The 17,815-nt window shown below is 41.2% G+C and overlaps 1 protein-coding gene across 3 annotated transcripts in view; it reads left to right on the top strand.

Annotated features, from left to right (window-relative positions):
• The window catches only part of ARIH1 (ariadne RBR E3 ubiquitin protein ligase 1), a 199,873-nt gene that overhangs the window by 130,606 nt on the left and 51,452 nt on the right, over window positions 1-17,815 (top strand). For 2 of the 3 annotated variants that reach the window (XM_029575811.1, XM_029575812.1), the window contains exons 10-11: window positions 16,131-16,261; window positions 16,411-16,468. The exons of the other annotated variant lie outside the window; for it this stretch is intronic. In XM_029575811.1, the coding sequence (XP_029431671.1) occupies window positions 16,131-16,261; window positions 16,411-16,468 (189 nt within the window). The remainder of the gene's footprint in view (window positions 1-16,130; window positions 16,262-16,410; window positions 16,469-17,815) is intronic. 3 annotated transcript variants of the gene reach the window in all.

Raw genomic sequence — 17,815 nt, 5'->3', positions numbered from 1 at the left:
GCAGCATACCATGAGAATTTGGGAGGTATTCCTGTCTCTTAACAATCTGTAGTTGCCAGATTCATGAAAGGCATAATTCATCTTAAACTTCCAGTTAAAAACCCTCCTCCTTGTCTAACATATTTCTGTCCGCTAATGATATTACCATTTGAGCCTCTAGCAACAGTAGAATTAAAATTGCTTTCTTGGAAGGTTTTTTTTTGATAGCTGTAACTTCTGCCAGAAAGTGAGTGGCAAGCCCAGGTCTCATGCTCTCTGTATGCCTAAATTTTCCACAACAGTAGTATTGGAAACTCATCTTAAATTTCTACCAAAAGTGGTCTCTGTTTCACTTAAATTATTCCATTGTATTGCCAACATTTTTTTCTGAGATCATGTGCTGAAAAGATGAACAAGCTCTTCACATATTGGACTGCAGAAGAACTTTTTGCATGACTCTCTAAATAGAGCAAGAAAGTATTTGCAACTGTTCATCTTCTACCCAGTCAAACAAGGTTTTTCAGTTACAAAAATCTTTCACCTGGATTTCTGAATGCATCTCTTATTGTTACAAATAGGACAACTTCAGAGTAATTGAAAGCCCATCCATTCAGAGCTACAGCAACTTCCTTTGCCCATCCTCATTCTGCTTCCATAGAAGATATTTGCAAGGCCTGACACCTGGTCTTTTGACCCTCATGCTCATTACAGTTTAGAAAATGCTTTGTCAAGACATAGCAGTTTTGGCCAAGCAATTGTCAATAATTCCTACAGCTTTCCCTCCCAACTGCTAACATACACGTTGCATATTCCACTACTGATATAAAAATAACATTTTCATGCAACTTTCAGCTTGGAAGGCTCCACTTGTGTGGCTGATTATTGTCATACCTGAGAACTCTCAGGATTTCACCCTGAGACTCGGAATTTGCATCAGTTGCAGGATCTCAGGGGACTCACTAGAAATCTCAGGGCCTCTTTGTATATAGCTCAGCCACTACTTGCCTCAGGTAAGCCTGAAGAGAACAGGAGAAGTGGGGTAAGTCTGGAGCAGATGCTGCAAGCAGCATGTGGAGAGAAACTGGAGAAGGGCTGCAATACATGCAAAACTGCAGCTGTGATTACAGACTTGAGGCTCACTCAGCTAAAGGTAGAAAGAGGATGTACAAGTCATGGAGCTGTGACTTATAGGGGGTGGGGCAAAGATATTGCAGGGGCCAGTAAGAGAGGGAAGGGGAAGTGTGCTGGGGGTCATCTCTGGAGTGGGGACAGTTGCTGATGGTGTGGGCAAAAGAGAGGATTAGTTGAGGGGGGTGGAAGGGAAAAACCTGATGCATATTATTCCATTCCTTTCCTTGCCCTTCCCCCCCCCACACACACATACTAATCAACAGCAATCTCAAGATAACCACAACTTAAAGTTCCCAGGTATGATTGTCTTGCATGTCTGTGGAGAAAGCTAAGTTTCTGTCCATAGGCAGAAGGACAAATCACCCACACAATCCCACCATCCTCCCTTCAGAGTTGTTACTTTGCTATAAAGACTGAAGAGATTTGCATGGCAGCAGCTGCAAAGAAACACATGTGCATGCTCAGAAAATCCTCTCTGGTTTGTGAGCTCGTGTTTTTCTGTCTTGGTGCTGTTAGATGAAGTTACCCACTTGTGTGGTTGATTTGTTCTGCCTGTGGAGCTCACCTGTTACAGTTAAGCAAATTAGCTTTATTTCCCATTGTATCTACTATATTGGTCAATATTGTCATTGGACTTTCAAGGGAAAGATTAAATAATGTAAATGCATTCAGCATTTTTTTTTGTTTTATAGTCTCTTATTAGTGTATGTAAAGTGTTGTCAACCCTTAAACATACAACTCTTAAACAGGCCGATACAGTAAGGACGCGGAAGAAAGAGTGCGGTAGTGCCGGGCGCACCCTCGTTTGCCGCACGCACAGTTCGGATCACATACGGCTCGATACAGTATTTAAATGGCATGCAAATGCAAGCCGCGTCCATGAATCACAATCCATTTTACTGTATAGAGCGCTATACAGTATCCTGGGTGCGCTGGTACCTGTCATTTCAAATGACAGGTACCAGGAAGTGGATACAGGAAAAGGGCTGGTGCAGTTTTTGTTGTCCTGTGCAAATGATTGCTTCACTGCCTGACCCCCTCACCCCCCGGGACAAGACCTTTAGAGGAGCCAGGATCGGGCAAACTTTCCCCCAGCCTCCGCTCACCTGCCCTGGCCACGTCCATGGGTGCCGGTCTCCCGTGCGGGCGCACTGGCAGCTCCGGAGCAGCCCCAGTCCTCTCTCCCCTCCTCCCGAGCGGCTTCAGCAGCAGCCCGGGGCGGATCGGGCGCTCCCCATGCGAGGCACGGCTTCCAGCAGCCCCCGCCGGCGAAGGTGCATGAACGCCCGCCTGTACGTGCATGAGCGCACGCCGTGACTTCGGACGTCCAGCCGGGCGCTCAGGTCACAGTGTGCACTCATGCACCTTCGCCAGCGAGGGCTGCTGGAAGCCGCCTCGCATGGGAAGCGCCCGATCCGCCCCGGGCTGCTGAAGCCACTCTCGCCGCCAGCTGCCCCCAGGAGGAGGGGAGAGAGGACTGGGGCTGCTCCGGAGCTGCCAGCGCGCCCGCACGGGAGACCAGCACCCATGGACGCGGCCAGGGCAGGTGAGCAGGGGCTGGGGGAAAGTTTGCCCGATCCTGGCTCCTCTAAAGGTCTTGTCCCGGGGGGTGAGGGGGTCAGGCAGTGAAGCAATCATTTGCATGCGCTCATGCACCTTAGCCGGCGGGGGCTGCTGGAAGCCGCCTCGCATGGGGAGCGCCCGATCTGCCCCTGGCTGCTGAAGCCTCACAGGAAAGTTTGCCCGTGAAATTTCGTCTCTCTCTGCTGGGGCTTGCCTGACGCTCCACACTAACGCAGGGGTAAGGGTAGGCGGTAAATTAGCAGGTTAAACACGCCGCAAAACTGCAGATTAAAAAGGCGATAATCGGGGTGCACGTTACTGGATCGGAGGGAATAGCTAATCCGATCGTTTACATATCATATACATGCCGCGGGCGGAAAGGGTTACCCGTAGATTTCAAGAAGCGGTAAGGATGGGTTAAAAGGGATAGTGAATCGCGGGTTGGACTTGCGCGGCCAAATTGTGGGTACAAAGTGGGTTAGAAGCAGGGTAACCACGGCCGCGCTTTACCGTTTCGGCCTGAAAGGCAGAATGATTATGCCTACTTTCCCAATGTAATCTAAACTTTTGCTTATATGTGATTATTCTGCTTGAGTTTTAACAAAATAGGTGGCATCCCAAGCAAGGTTCTTCAAAGGTTTGCAGGTGCTGTCCACTAAGCCTGAAGATTTGCGCTTTTTTCCCTGCTTTAATATTGTTTGGTAACTTGCTCAGTTATCAGCTGTTTAACCGCTGTTTTTTGAAATCTATTTTTAAGATTTTTTTAAACCTACAGAGTATCAGCTGTAATGGTCTACTACTTTTTTTTGCAATTTAAAGTTTTATTGAAAGATAAAACAGAAGCAAACAGTAGTGCAAACACCATCCTTCAAAGAATACATTTATCAATTACCCGCCCCCCATACCACCCTCCCACCTCACCTCTGATCACAGCAGACATGAAGCAGGCATAAATACAATAGATGCCATTCAGTAATCAACAAGGCAGGAAAACCTAAAAATTGAGTACAAAGCATAGCACATTGGAAAAGCCTGAACAGGGAAAATGATACACACCAACCCCAGCACTCCTCATTAACGAAGGTAAATACAAGCTCCATTGACTATATTGGGCAACCTCATTGAGATGCTTTCCAGCAGGCATAGGGAGACCATATCGAATTGAACTTAGTAATTGTGATGGATTTGTAAGCTGTAATTTTACTAAGTAAGCATACTCTATCCAAGCGACTAAGCACCTCTGACTGAGGGGGCATGGAGACCATCTGCCAACGAGAAGCAATCGCTCCTCTAGCAGCAAGAAAAATTTGATGTATCAGCAGTTGTGAGTAAGTATTACCTTTTGTGGGAGGAAGGTTCAATAAAACAGATTTCGCACAAGGCTCCATACGTAACAGTCAAATTTTCCACAAAGGCGCAAAAACATCTTGCCAGAACTTTAAGATAAGAGGACATTCCCACCAAATGTGACATACCAATATCAGATGTCAGATGCCAATTAAACAGGAGTTGTATGGATTTTCCAAAATGCTTACTGAAATAGAACACTTTGCCACACTGTGAAATATTATGTCCCAGTCTCCCTCTGACACCAAGCCAACATCCCTCTCCCATGCCCGAATATGGGACGGCTTTTCCTCCAAATCAGTATTTAGTGAAATATGTATCTTAGAAATTATTCCCTTCACCTTATCCACCTGCAAGCAATATCCTTCAAAGAGAGTCCTACCAAGGGTAAGATCGTTAACAATGGTGGGAGATCTCAGAAAATGATGCAGTTGTGCATATTGTAGAAACATCTTAAGAACATAAGAAATTGCCTTGCTGGGTCAGACCAAGGGTCCATCAAGCCCAGCATACTGTTTCCAACAGAGGCCAAACCTGGCAAATGCCCAAACACCAAGAAGATCCCATGCTACTGATGCAATTAATAGCAGTGGCTATTCCCTAAGTCAACTTGATTAATAGCAGTTAATGGACTTCTCCTTCAAGAACGTATCCAAACCTTTTTTGAACCTAGCTATACTAACCACACTAATTATCCAAGGAATAAGAACATAAGAAAATGCCATACTGGGTCATTTAAAAAAATTAAAAAAAAATTCCCAAACCTAGTGGCTGGTGAGAATCCCTCTATCCATCTATGACTTATACTGAGAAAACGCCAGACCTGGGGTAAAATCACAATTGTTATATAAAGAAGTACTATAGAAATAATTCCTCCAACCAATAAGAGGAATCTTCCACTGCAACCACACCTTCAACGTAGTCAGGGTGCTCAGCAGACATTCCTGGAAAGGATGCCATGTATTAGTCAGTTGCCAAATTAAGGTGCTCAAAGGCATCCCTCCCATTAAACTTTGCTCGATTGTGACCCACAACTTCTTTTTACCCTGACCGTACCAATCCAGGATAGCCCGGAGTTGGGCAGCAGTGTAGTACCTGGCCACATTTGGTACCCCTAAAACCCCCCCCCCCCCCCCCGGACTTGGATAAAAAGAGAATGTGCCTTGATACCTGGGGAGGTCTCCTCTTCCAAAGGAAAGCAAATAGATGCTTCGTCCACTGTTTCAACATATTTGAGGGAATGAAAATTGGGAGAGTCTGAAAAAGATAAATCTAGGCAAAATAGTCATTTTTAAAGAGGCTATCCGCCCAAGCCATGATAAATTAAGCCTGTCCCATCATTCAAAATCTTAATATATTGCTCGTAACAGTGGGATATAGTTAAGCAAGAATAAGACATTTAAATGCTGTCCCAGATATATCCCCAAGTACTTAAGCGGGTGATTAGCCATTTAAAGGGGAAGGCCTTATGCAGGGCCAAAATGTCTGAGTCAGGGATGGAAACATTAAGAACCTCAAACTTCTCAAAATTAATTTTAAACCCAGAAACCTTACTGAAATTATGCAATGCGACCATGATTTCCTGGAGACTTCTGGAGTCTAGACACTGTAAACATAATATCGTCGGCAAACAGTGAGAGTTTATACACCTGTCCCCCAATCCCGTGAATGGTGGCATTCTCCCTAATTTTAATTGCCAGTGGCTCCAAAAATAATGCAAACAGCAAAGAAGATAGGGACACCCCTGACACGTACCTCTGTTAAATGTAGATCTTAAAATATTTATCAAAGTCCTAGCAAATCGGTTGAATGTTTTTATTAGTGACAAAAAAGGGTTCAGAGTAGTCACCATTCACTTTATCGCAAGCCTGGGAACGATCGTAGAGCTTGCGTATCCAATCTATGAAACACTGGCCAAAGTGCATTTTTATCTAAAACCTTAAACAGGAACTCCCAGTGAACCAGGTCAAATGTCTTCTCTGCATCAATAGAGAGAGTAACACTATGGGCACAGCATCATTAGCTGCATACCATAGGATATCTATAATTTTGTGGTCATTATTTGCCTGGTCCTGGTGAATCAAAGTACTAATAAAAACATTCAACCGATTTGCTTGGACTTTGATAAATATTTTAAGATCTACATTTAACAGGGAGATTGGTCCACAGAACGACTGATCCCTCCCTGGTTTAGCCAGAACCATAATTCCCGCAATATTGAGGACCCCTGTCTTAGGGAGTTAAACGTGTTCAGAGGAGAACTATATAAGGAGCCAGAAGTCTGTAAAGGTATGGGGAAAAGTCGTCTAAACCTGGGAATTTAACTTTTAGATCCTGAATAACCTGTAAAACCTCCACCATTTGGATTTCCCCATGTAACATGGTACGTTCGTTAGTAAGGCAAGGTAATTCTAGATTTTGTAAAAAAATGATCAATCTCCACCTCCAGTATGCTGGAATTACCTCTATACAGGCTGCTATAGAATTGGGCAAAACGACCCCTGATATCTGTAGCCGATGTTGACAAACCCTATTTTTCAATTTATGGGCCAGAAGTTTCCTAGCTTTGTCATTCCATTCAAAATATATCTGATTAGACATATTTAATTGATGAGCAATACGATAGGCATCTAAGGCCTGCAACTCCCCCCAAAGGGTTTGAAGCTGAAGATAATGGGAGTGTTTTAAAGTGAGTTGATGTCATTGTTAAAGGTCAGCAGTCTTAAGAGATCAGAAGGTTGTGTTGATTAGCCTTCTCTTTTTTTAAAAATGACACCGTGATATTAAATGCCCCCGTAAGACCATCTTGAGACACTCCCAAACAGGAGACTTATCTCCCGCATCATTATGTAACAGATAATCCTTAATTATCCAAAGTAATGTGGAACAAAGAGTTATTCGCCAAGAGGGAATCATTTATTCTCCAAAAGCGACGACCGCTGCCCAAATCTGTAAGGGACATGTCTAGCCAAACTAGTGCGAGCTTGGACCATGAGATGACCCCTATATCTGTGTGAGAAACTTGATTCAACAAAAGTTTGTCCACCCATAAGTGATCAATCCGGGAATAAACATTGTATGTGGCTGAGAAGGTATAACTCCTAGACTTAGGATATCTGTCTCTCCACAGATCTACCAAATCCCAGCTAAACATAAGTTATTTAAATTTACTCCTGGATGACTTTGGGATTTGACCACCACCAGAAGAGGTATCCAATGGCAGAACTGGGGCCAAGTTAAAAATCCTCACCGGTGATTAACTTGCCCTTGACCCTGGTGGCCAAAAATGCTGAGAGGGTCTCAAAAAAAAAAAAAAAAAAAAGAATCCTTTTCTGTGTTGAGAGCATATATATTTACTAAAGTAATAGTTTCACCCCCCACTTCTATGATGACAATAACATGCCTACCTTGAGGATCATCATAACTCTGTTTAATATGGCCAGAAAATTGTGATGAAAAAAGTATACCGACTCTGAGATGCAGCCACAAAAAACCTTCTGGGAAAAGAGGAGGAGGCTATTAAATATTTGTGCCTTCCTTCTTTTTTTTTTTTTATATTTAATATTTATTCAATTTTTACATTATCAACACAAGAATATTCTTGGTTAGGAAAAGCATTTAGTACAAGACATAATTTTAAATTACCAAAATACTACCAGGAAAGTTCAACCACAATGCTATTTATAGTCCTCAATTTATAAGGAGTCAATTTAAACAAGAGTTCCAAATTAGAATTATCTATCGTCAATATATTTATACAAACATCAGCGTACTATTATAATTCTTTAGGGCTCACTGATTTTATGGAATCTACAGATTCTCCAACTTCGGAACCCCCCACTTTTGTTTTATCACTCAGAAAAATCGATAATTGAGAAGGAGTGTAAAACACATAGGACTTACCCTTGTGGAGGACAACATTTACATGGATATTTGGGGCAACCTTTTGTCTTAATTTGGAGAACCTTTGTCTTAAGTAAAAGAAATTGTCTCCTCCTTTTTTTGTGTTGATTTAGAAAAATCTGGATATACCCTTAAAGATAATGACAAAAATGTCACCATCCTATGTTTAAAAAAAAAAGACGGAATACCCAGTCTCGATCTGTTTCAAAAACAAAAATGGTTAATAATGTGGCGCTCTGTGCCAAATCACTATCGGATGTTTCCAAAATTTTAGATACATCCAGATTAGTTTCTAACTTATCTATAACCTGTGCTCCTAGTTGCTCTTCATGCTGTTCTCCCTTTTTATACATTGGAATGTAATAAATCTTAGCTAACGGTGGTATTGTATTTTCTGGTATTTTAAAAATTTCAAGTAAATACCTCGTAAACATTTCTTTAGGTGATATGTGATAGCATTGGAAAATTAACAAAACGAAGATTTCTCTTTCTATTAGCATTTTCTAAATTCTCTAATTTTGTCTGCAAAACTTGATTTTCTTTTATCATTGCTTCTTGTATCAATTTTGAGCTATCCAAACCTTCTTTAATTTTCTCTAAATCTTTTTTATTTCTTTATCCTTTCTTAACTCCATATTAAACATATTCTCCTGTAGTTTATTCACTTTTTCTACAATTGGATTAACTTGAGCTACAACTGAATTTTGCAAATTCACTATAGCTTCCGTTATTACATCCAATGTAACAACTTTAGGTTTAACTATCTGTGGAACAAATATTTTAGGCAAATAAGCAGAATCGTCTAACTTTATTGATTCCTGATGTGGTCCTGCTTGTACCAATTTCAGTGAGGTGGTCTGTCCTGAAAGGACTTCCGTCCGGTTATCTATCTCAGACAAATCCAGGCATTTTGAACCTGGCTGGGAAGATCCTATTTCTGCGGCATCCGCAGATGGACCTCCCCCCAAGATGCCATGGGCTCTGGATATAGCCGGGTTTACAGGTGGTTCCCTTTAGATCGGGGATAAAGATATCGACAGGTCCGGTAGGGAGACCTCAGAAACAAGGAGTTGGAGGAGAGAGGACTGTTACCTGAATAAATCCCTGTGGAGGTGAGGGTAGCCCGGCCCCGAGGCTATCGCGGTGAGGCTCCCCGGCCCCGACAACACTGCTTGCCCCGCCTACCCATGACGTCATCGAGGCAAGTTGCTGAGGCCCATAAAATCGGCCTAATAGCGGTGCTTGGTCGCCGCCGGCGCTTGTCCTAAGCCGCGCGTTCCCAAGGGGCGCGCGGCTTAGTGCGGATTTGGAGGATTTGGACAGAGCTATATCTCCTCCATAAATAGTAAGTAATCCTCTATATTACTCAATCTCCTTCAGTAAGGAGTCAAGATTAGTAATTATACAAAACGTGGGTGCCTGGTAAGATCTGTTTTGACCTGATTAAGTTATGCCCCATTCCGTAAGGAAAAGAGCCAAGGAAAGAGTGGAGCCTGGTACCACACTTGGTGTCTCTATACAAGGACCTATGGACACCCATGTGCAACGTATGCCCCGATTGGATGTGGCGCAGGTGGAAGGGACCCCTGAAGTATTTGTGCCTTCTTTTCAGATGAGTCTCCTGAATGAAAGCAATGGAAACCTTCTGGGCAAGCAAATCTGAATACAATAACTTCCACTTCCTAAAAGTATTTAATCCCTTTACATTCAGGGAGAGAAGTTTAAATAACACCATCAGGGAATATAAATACAATGCAAAGCGGCTAAAGAGGACCCCCATCTGCCTCTTTAAAAAAAAAAAAAAAAAAAAAAGAAAAAAAAAACTCCCCAAGAGACCAGAAGTGGAAGTTGCAATTAAATAGTAATAGGGGCCCTAAGCTCCTGCTCCAGTGAATCAGAAACAGCCACCCTGCACTGCTGACAGAATACCTGCCTTTGAGGGTAACCTAGGATAAAACTACTCCACCCCCCCCCTTCCACCCGAAAGAGAAACTGCTCATCCCAGAGCGATAGTAGATAAGGGGGATAGCCATGAGACCTTGGGAACCCCTCCCCAGAAGCTCTAGTATTTATTTATTTATTTATTTTTAATTTTTATATACCGAAGTTCTTGTATGGACTACAAATCAATCCGGTTTACATAAAACGAAGAACTGCTCAACAGAGAGCGGAGCTTTACATGGAACCGAGGAACATATGGAACAGTATAACTGATTGACAATTTAACATAGTGCTAAATAAAGTAATAATAGTTTAACTGGAAATAAATAAAGCAATATAATATTTTATAAAGACAGTTTAACTGTTTAACGTATCAATAAATATAAGCAATGCCAAATATATATATAAAATATAGTAAATTTTTGAGCTCAACGGTAATTGTCCAGTAGCAGATTCTAAAATTAGTACTTGATGCAGTGTCCATAATTAGGGTAATTAGGATACTTAGGAATTGGGAAGTCTGTTCGTCTGTTCGGGTGTAAACCAAGGTTTCCTATTGTCTAGTGTAGGTTGTATGGTTTTGGTTGTAGTTGGGCAGATTTGATCTGCAATTTTATTGTTAATATTGATCCAAGAGGTAGTTGCAGTTGTTGGTATGTAGTATGCAAGAGAAAACTGAAAGCCCACTAAACACCACAACTCGTTAGCATAAGAACATAAGAAATTGCCATACCTGGTTAGACCAAGGGTCCATCAAGCCCAGCATCCTGTTTCCAACAGTGGCCAATCCAGGCTACAAGTACCTGGCAAGTACCCAAACTCTAAGTAGATCCTATGCTACTGATGCCAGAAATAGTGGCTATTCTCTAAGACAACTTGATTAATAGCAGTTAATGGACTTCTCCTCCATGAACTTATCCAAACCTTTTTTTAAACCCAGCTGCACTAACTACACTAACCACATCCTCTGGCAACAAATTCCAGAGCTTAATTGTGCGTTGAGTGAAAAAGAATTTTCTCTGATTAGTTTTAAATGTGCTACTTGCTAACTTCATGGAGTGCCCCCTAGTCCTTCTATTATCTGAAAGATTAAATAACCGATTCACATTTACCCATTCTAGACCTCTCATGATTTTAAAGACCTTTATCATATATCCCCTCAGCTGTCTCTTCTCCAAGCTGAACAGCCCTAACCTCTTTAGCCTTTCCTCATAGAGGAGCTGTTCATCCCCTATATCATTTTGGTTGCCCTTCTCCATCGTAACTATATCTTTTTTTACAATCCGGCGACCAGAATTGTACACAGTACTCAAGGTGTGATCTCACCATGGAGCGATACAGAGGCATTATGACATTTTCTGTTTTATTCACCATTCCCTTCCTAATAATTCCTAACATTTTGTTTGCTTTTTTGACTGCTGCAGCACATTGAGCTGACTATTTCAAAGTATTATCCACTATGATGCCTAGATCTTTATCCTGGATGGTAGCTCCTAATATGGAACCTAACATAGTGTTAACTACAGCATGGCTGATATTTCCTAATATGCATCACTTAGCACTTGTCCATATTAAATTTCATCTGCCATTTGGATGCCCAATCTTCCAGTCTCACAAGGTCCTCCTGCAGTTGTGATTTAACTACTCTGAATAATTTTGTATCATCTGCAAATTTGATAACCTCACTCTAATTCCTTTCCAAATCATTTATAAATATATTGAAAAGCACCGGTCCAAGTACAGATCCCTGAGACTATCCACTGTTTACCCTTTTTCACTGAGAAAATTGACCCGTCTTTCAACCAGTTTGTAATCGAACAGGACAACTTGACAATATGAAAACATAGCTCAATTCACTAATTTTTAAGTGATAAAAATCAGCAAGTGAACGGGCATCTAAACTCAAAGTTGCTGTGTTCGAGGGGAAGAGAATCCAACCAAATTTCGCTGAAGTTGTTGACACACCTTTTTCTACCTGCTGCCAATGGGGGACGATCATCTCAGCAGGTCGATGCTGGATTAGTAGAGATATGAGATTAACAATTACATCTTCCAATCCTCTTTAAAAATGGCCTCCGCCTCGCCAAGAATTTTTGCTTTGTATGTGACCCCTTGTAAGGTGAATGTGAGTTCAAAGGAGAATAGCCACCAATATTTGCAGTTCTGTTTTCTGAAGTACCAATATTACAGGCCGCATCTCTATCCATTTATGCATTGTGACCGCTGATAAATCAGCAAAGATGGCGAGTGGGTGTGAATCCCATGCCCAAACCTTCTTCTTCCTAGTAATAGTAAAGATCTGCTCCTCCGCGGCATAGGAATGAAAGCAAACAACAATGTTGTGCAGGCAATCGCTGACACACTAGCCCAGGGCCAGAGGAGTCCACTCAATCGCAATGTCGTCAGGGTGTTGCATTGTCTGCAATGCAAACAGAAATGCATTTTTTGGGTACAGTGCAGAATACAAAGATATCAGAGATGCTGTACATTCATGTTTCAAAAGCTGACGTATTCAAATCATTACACTGAAAGGAAAGAGCTTTTTTTTTTTTCTACCTTTGTTGTCTGGATATTTTGGACCTTAACATAACACCCCGCCTCTCACAACAAAGTCAGAGACTCAACAGTTTCAACATAAGACCTCTGTCCTCCTCATACAAACACACACACACATACTCACAAATAAATGATAACAGGGATTTAGTGGCTACAATATAAGACCTCTCCCCCATTCAAATACACAGGGGCTATGTCCTAACATTTCTCACACTCTTCACACTGCTTTGCCTTTGCCCTCTCCCTTTCCCCCTCCTCCCTTTGGGTCCTGTCTGTCTCTCACCTCCCTCCTCCCCTCTTTCTCCAGGGGCCCAGCATCATTCCTTCTCTCTCTCCCACTTTGCGTGCCCGGGGCAGTCTCTTTCCCAAGTCTCTACCCCACACAGAAGAGTACACATGGAGGAGCAGAAGCAGCACAGGATGCATGGTTTTGGTTTGGGTTTTTTTAGGCACCACAGAGCAGTTTAAGCATGTGGGGGGAAAAGGTGCTGATCAGTACTGATTCCTAGCTGCTGAGAGAAGCCATGCTTTTTTTTTTTCTTAAAATCGTTTCTAGTAGGCAGTCCTTGGAGTCTAATAGTGCCACAATGGAGAAGGGAAGTTTAAGCCCAATGAGTCAATTGATATTATTGCAAGGAAGTGTGGGGGACTTTATGCTGCTGTAAAATAAAATACATTGATGCTTTTTTAGCACAGTCCACGTGACCATTGTCCTGTTTGGTTACTTAAGATTTCTAGCGTTGTGTTAAGTAGCACTGTTGTCAAACTGATAAATGATTGCAAGATGAGGTTTTTCCCTCTACCTTGAAATGTGTGATTATCCACCTACTGTTGAAAAAGGCAAACTCAAATCCAAAGGAATTGACAGATTATTGCCCTGTAGCAAATGTTCCTCATATGGGTGCATTAATTGAAAAAGCTGTTCAGATATTTTGGAAGAGGACGGTTTTAACCACTTTGTCAGGATTTAGGAAGGGCTATGCAACTGAGGCTATTGAGGGAATGTCAACACTTTGATTTTATTAATTTATCTTTAGCTTTTGATATGCTAGACCTTGCACCCCCCCTGGTACTTTTCACTTAGCAATTCTTCAGCCTGGATCACGGTATGCAGCGACTGCGACCCAGGCCTGACGCTTTCTGCATGTCGTCATGGGAACTAAATATTGGGAGAGAATGTCTCCTTTTTTTTAAGCAGCTTCATTGATTTTTGTAGTTGGCTACCATACTCATTTTCAAATTTTATCTTTGTGTTTTGAAAGTTTTTGTTTGACATTTTGAGGTCCATATTCAAAGCTATTTAGCCAGATAACTCTACCAGTTATCCATCTACATGGCAAGTTTTGAATGTTCCCTTTGCTCATCCATCTAAAAATTAGCCAGTTGTCGTCATCTGGCTAAGATTTATCCTAATAAGAAAGGAGTGTGTTGGGAGCATTCTGGGGCGGGGTTGAGTTAGTTGAAAACTTTAGACCTGCTCTCTGGATAAATTAATCTGGCTTCTTGTGACCGGATAACTTTAACCTTAACCAGCTATATCGAAAAGAAATATAGCCAGTTAAGTGGCACTGCAGCACTCAAAAGAAAAGGAAAAAAAAACCTTGTGAGCCTAGTGGTCTACAAGACAGCCCCATCTCGCTCCAAGCTATAGCAAGCGGCCCTACCAGGCCAAGCATCCCACTCCCCCTGCCCCCGAACAGATATCTCTAAAAAATATTTAAATTTAAAAAAAAAAGAAGAGATCTGACACTAGCCTGTCGCCCTCGCCCCCAGTTCCATTTCTGTAACGTGTAAGTACTCCTTAGGCTTCCCTCCCTTCCGTACTCCCTGGTACTTTTCACTTAACAATTCTTCAGCCTGGATCTCGGTAGCGACTGCAACCCAGGCCTGACACTTTCTGCATGTCGTCATGGGAACTAAATATTGGGAGAGAATGTCTCCCTTTTTTTTTTTTTTTTTTTTTAAAACAGCTTCATTGATTTTTTTTTTTAGTTGGCTACCATATTCTTTTTCAAATTTTATTTTAGTGTTTTGAAAGTTCTGAATATCTTAAAAATAGTTTTTCATACTGTCCTGGTCGAGCTTTGCGGTCTTCTCAGGGTTTTTAGCTATTCCCTCACTTATGGAAGCCTATCTTAAATGCACTAGGGAATGATCATTTTACTGCATTGGTCCACAATTGTGGAATAACCTTCCCCAGAATGTTGGGGAGAAATGGGATTATTTAGCCTTCCAGAAGCTAATGAAAACTTCTAGGGTAGCCTTTCATAATGATTGAATTTTACTAAGACTGATTTTTGATGGGCTTTTATTGTGTTGCATTCATATTGGGGGGTGTGTTGGACTGATTATTGTATGTTTTTAGTGATTGCTGTATTCCTATTATGTATTTATCATTTGAGCTGCTATAATTATATATTTTGTTGTGCCTCACTTAGCATGTGTTACAATTCAAGCGGCTTATAAATGTAACTAAATATTTAGCAATAAACGTTTTTAATGTTTTATGTAGTGGAGCCAGGTGTTGCTGATTGTGCAGTACATTATTGGGTGGTGAAGAAAATTGTTTTTCATAGCTGAGAATGTTCCTACCCTGGCAAAATACAATGGATCTGACTTAAATCCTGCCAATGTGCAAGTTGTGAATTGGATCAAGTGTGGAATTGAGAGGAATATTAGAACATAGGTTATTTAGGGTGTGATTAGAGCAGCCTCATGGTTTTTAGTTGTATCATGCTTTTGGTCATCAGGGGCTTATTAGCAAGGTAATGTACTGGAGCAAAGTATTTGTATACTTCTATGCATTTAAAGAAATATTACCATCAGAAGAGCCCCCAATCTCATCAGTGCCACCATTTCTACTTTGACCATCAATTTGATGAAGCAAATTCCTAATGACTCATTAAAGTAGATGAGATTTTTTGGAGAGACAAGTTTGTGCTTATTAAAAGGCATGAGTAACTCAACTGAAGAACAGATTCTGAACTTTCCATCAAATAATGCTGGGAAAATAGTTAAAGTAATGAAAGATACATTTTAGTTCATTCATTTGGCACTTAAAACAAAATAGAGTTCCTTTTTTCATTCAACATTTTTACTAATTTTTAATAATGGTTAGTGTCTATAAGCTCCCCCAAATTTGTCACAGCCATTATTATGAATCTAAATAAATCATGACACTGCTGTGTTGAGCTTCGTACGAACCCTTCACAGCCATCACACTGAAGCATATATGTTGCATCAGCAGCTCAAGAGCTAATTCGGGCAAGAGGTTTTTTTTTGTTTGACGTCTTTGATTGGCTTTTATTATGTGTTTTATCATGTGATCTGCCACGAATACTAGATGTGTGTGGAATACAAATCTTTAAAAAAAATTTTTTAATAAAGAGCCTCTGGCTGTAATGTAATAAAAGATGCAGACATTTTATTTCAAAATGTAAAACTTAAGATGCTATAATAGGATGGAAAAGAAAAGTGGTTTAAGAATACTACCAACAGAGGAAACAGTAGAACTAAAAAATACTGTCTTTGTAGTGTGCACCATGTGTACATCCATGTCCAGAGGACTGTGTCATGACTTATTTTATGAGGTAAGAGATTTTGTTCATAATGTGGTGATTGGAAAGCACATAGGGTTTAACGATCAGTTGACACCATTTTTCTCTCCACTTATGTACCAATACTAGCTTGTGCTCCACCTCTTTCTGTAGGAATGCCCTAAATGCCATGTGACCATTGAAAAGGATGGAGGCTGCAATCACATGGTCTGTCGCAACCAGAATTGCAAAGCAGAGTTTTGCTGGGTGTGTCTTGGCCCCTGGGAGCCCCATGGATCTGCCTGGTAGGTTCAGAACTTGGAGAGAGGGAGAAAAGAAGTGGTAAGTTTACCACATCTGTTATAGTTTACATACAATTTTTTTTTTCTGAAAATGTAAAAACAAACTGCTTTCGTTCATTGTGATTGTCTTAGTTTTTTAATTCTGTTTCTAGGTACAACTGTAACCGCTACAATGAAGATGATGCGAAGGCTGCGAGAGATGCACAGGAGGTGAGTGTCCACCAACCAAGCATGGTGTTTCTTTTGTCTAGGAATAAAGCCCATTACATTTGAACTCTTCTGTCTTACCCCCATATTCCCCGCCCCCCCCCCCCCCCACACACACACACACACACTCCACCAGTGCACTCAGAGCTCCACTGTAACTACATGCCCAGTCAATCCTCTACATTGGTTATGTTCCTGACAGCGGGCCTGTTAAGACAACTGAATTACTATAAACTATGCTAGATGGCTCTGTGAAGGCTTCACACCAGTACTGTGAGAATTTTGCTAGACATCTGCTTTGGATCTCACTTCTTCCAAGCAGCAGAGACACTACAGTATACAACAGAAGGGGTGAAACATTTGGGGTGAAACATTTGGGGTGAAACATTGATTCAGACTGAGGACAAAGCCATTCCGTCCCCTTTGGCCAAACATGGGTTCAATTGAGGATGCCGTCTCTTCTTTCCTCCCCATCCCCACCCAAAAAAAAGTACTTTCTTCCATGGTATTATCACTGTTATTAAAATATATTTTGTAGTATTTTTAATTTGTTGAGGAAAATAAAGTTATCTATAACAAGCAGGTCAGTAAGATATTTTTTATTATAAGGCACTATGTATAAGCGATCGCAGGGGGTATCTCACACACAAGCCACTTAGTCTGGTAGTGGCTACTGACTTTTTTTTTTTTTAATACTGTCCTAATAGAAGTACTGAAACTCTCCAGGCATTGTAAAACTGTGTGTATGTGATGGCTTTGCAGTTTTCAGTTTTGCAGAGCTGAGATTGTGAATTTATACAAGAAAAGGGCTTTTACCATAAGTCTTTGAGGGGCACCTTATCTTTCTACATCAATTATTACATCCTGTTCCAGGACTCATATGTCGCAGTCCAAGTCCTGTTACCTACACTTCTCCTTTACTAATTCATTTTTTTAATTTATCACTTACACTTACAGAACACATATTCAGTCTTGACCCAAGTCTGAAGCCTACTGATTCTGGCATCCATAATTTCACCCTTTTGTGTATCTAGCACGACCTTAACTCAGACTTACAGATCCATTAATTCTTAAATTTCTTGTTCCTTGTCACAGGTCTCTACTCACCTCAAACTACATACTATATACCTCTCATTTCTGGCTAGGACTTAGCAAAAATTCCTTGAATTCCCTTGGCAGTACTAAGGCAACATTTATAAAGATTACATAAAGGACTATGAGGAGGCTAAAACCAAAAATCCAAGAAAATTTAAGTACCCAGGGTGAGAAAAGCTAACTGTAAGTGTATTGAGATGCAGGCCAGCTGACTATGGTCTATTTTGGGTAATAGAACTAGCAAAGGAACATGGA

This window comes from Rhinatrema bivittatum, chromosome 13 (genome assembly GCF_901001135.1).
Source record: "Rhinatrema bivittatum chromosome 13, aRhiBiv1.1, whole genome shotgun sequence".
NCBI lineage: Eukaryota > Metazoa > Chordata > Amphibia > Gymnophiona > Rhinatrematidae > Rhinatrema > Rhinatrema bivittatum.
The sequence above is the reverse complement of the archived record's forward strand: the minus strand, read 5'-3'. Positions and strand labels throughout refer to the sequence as shown.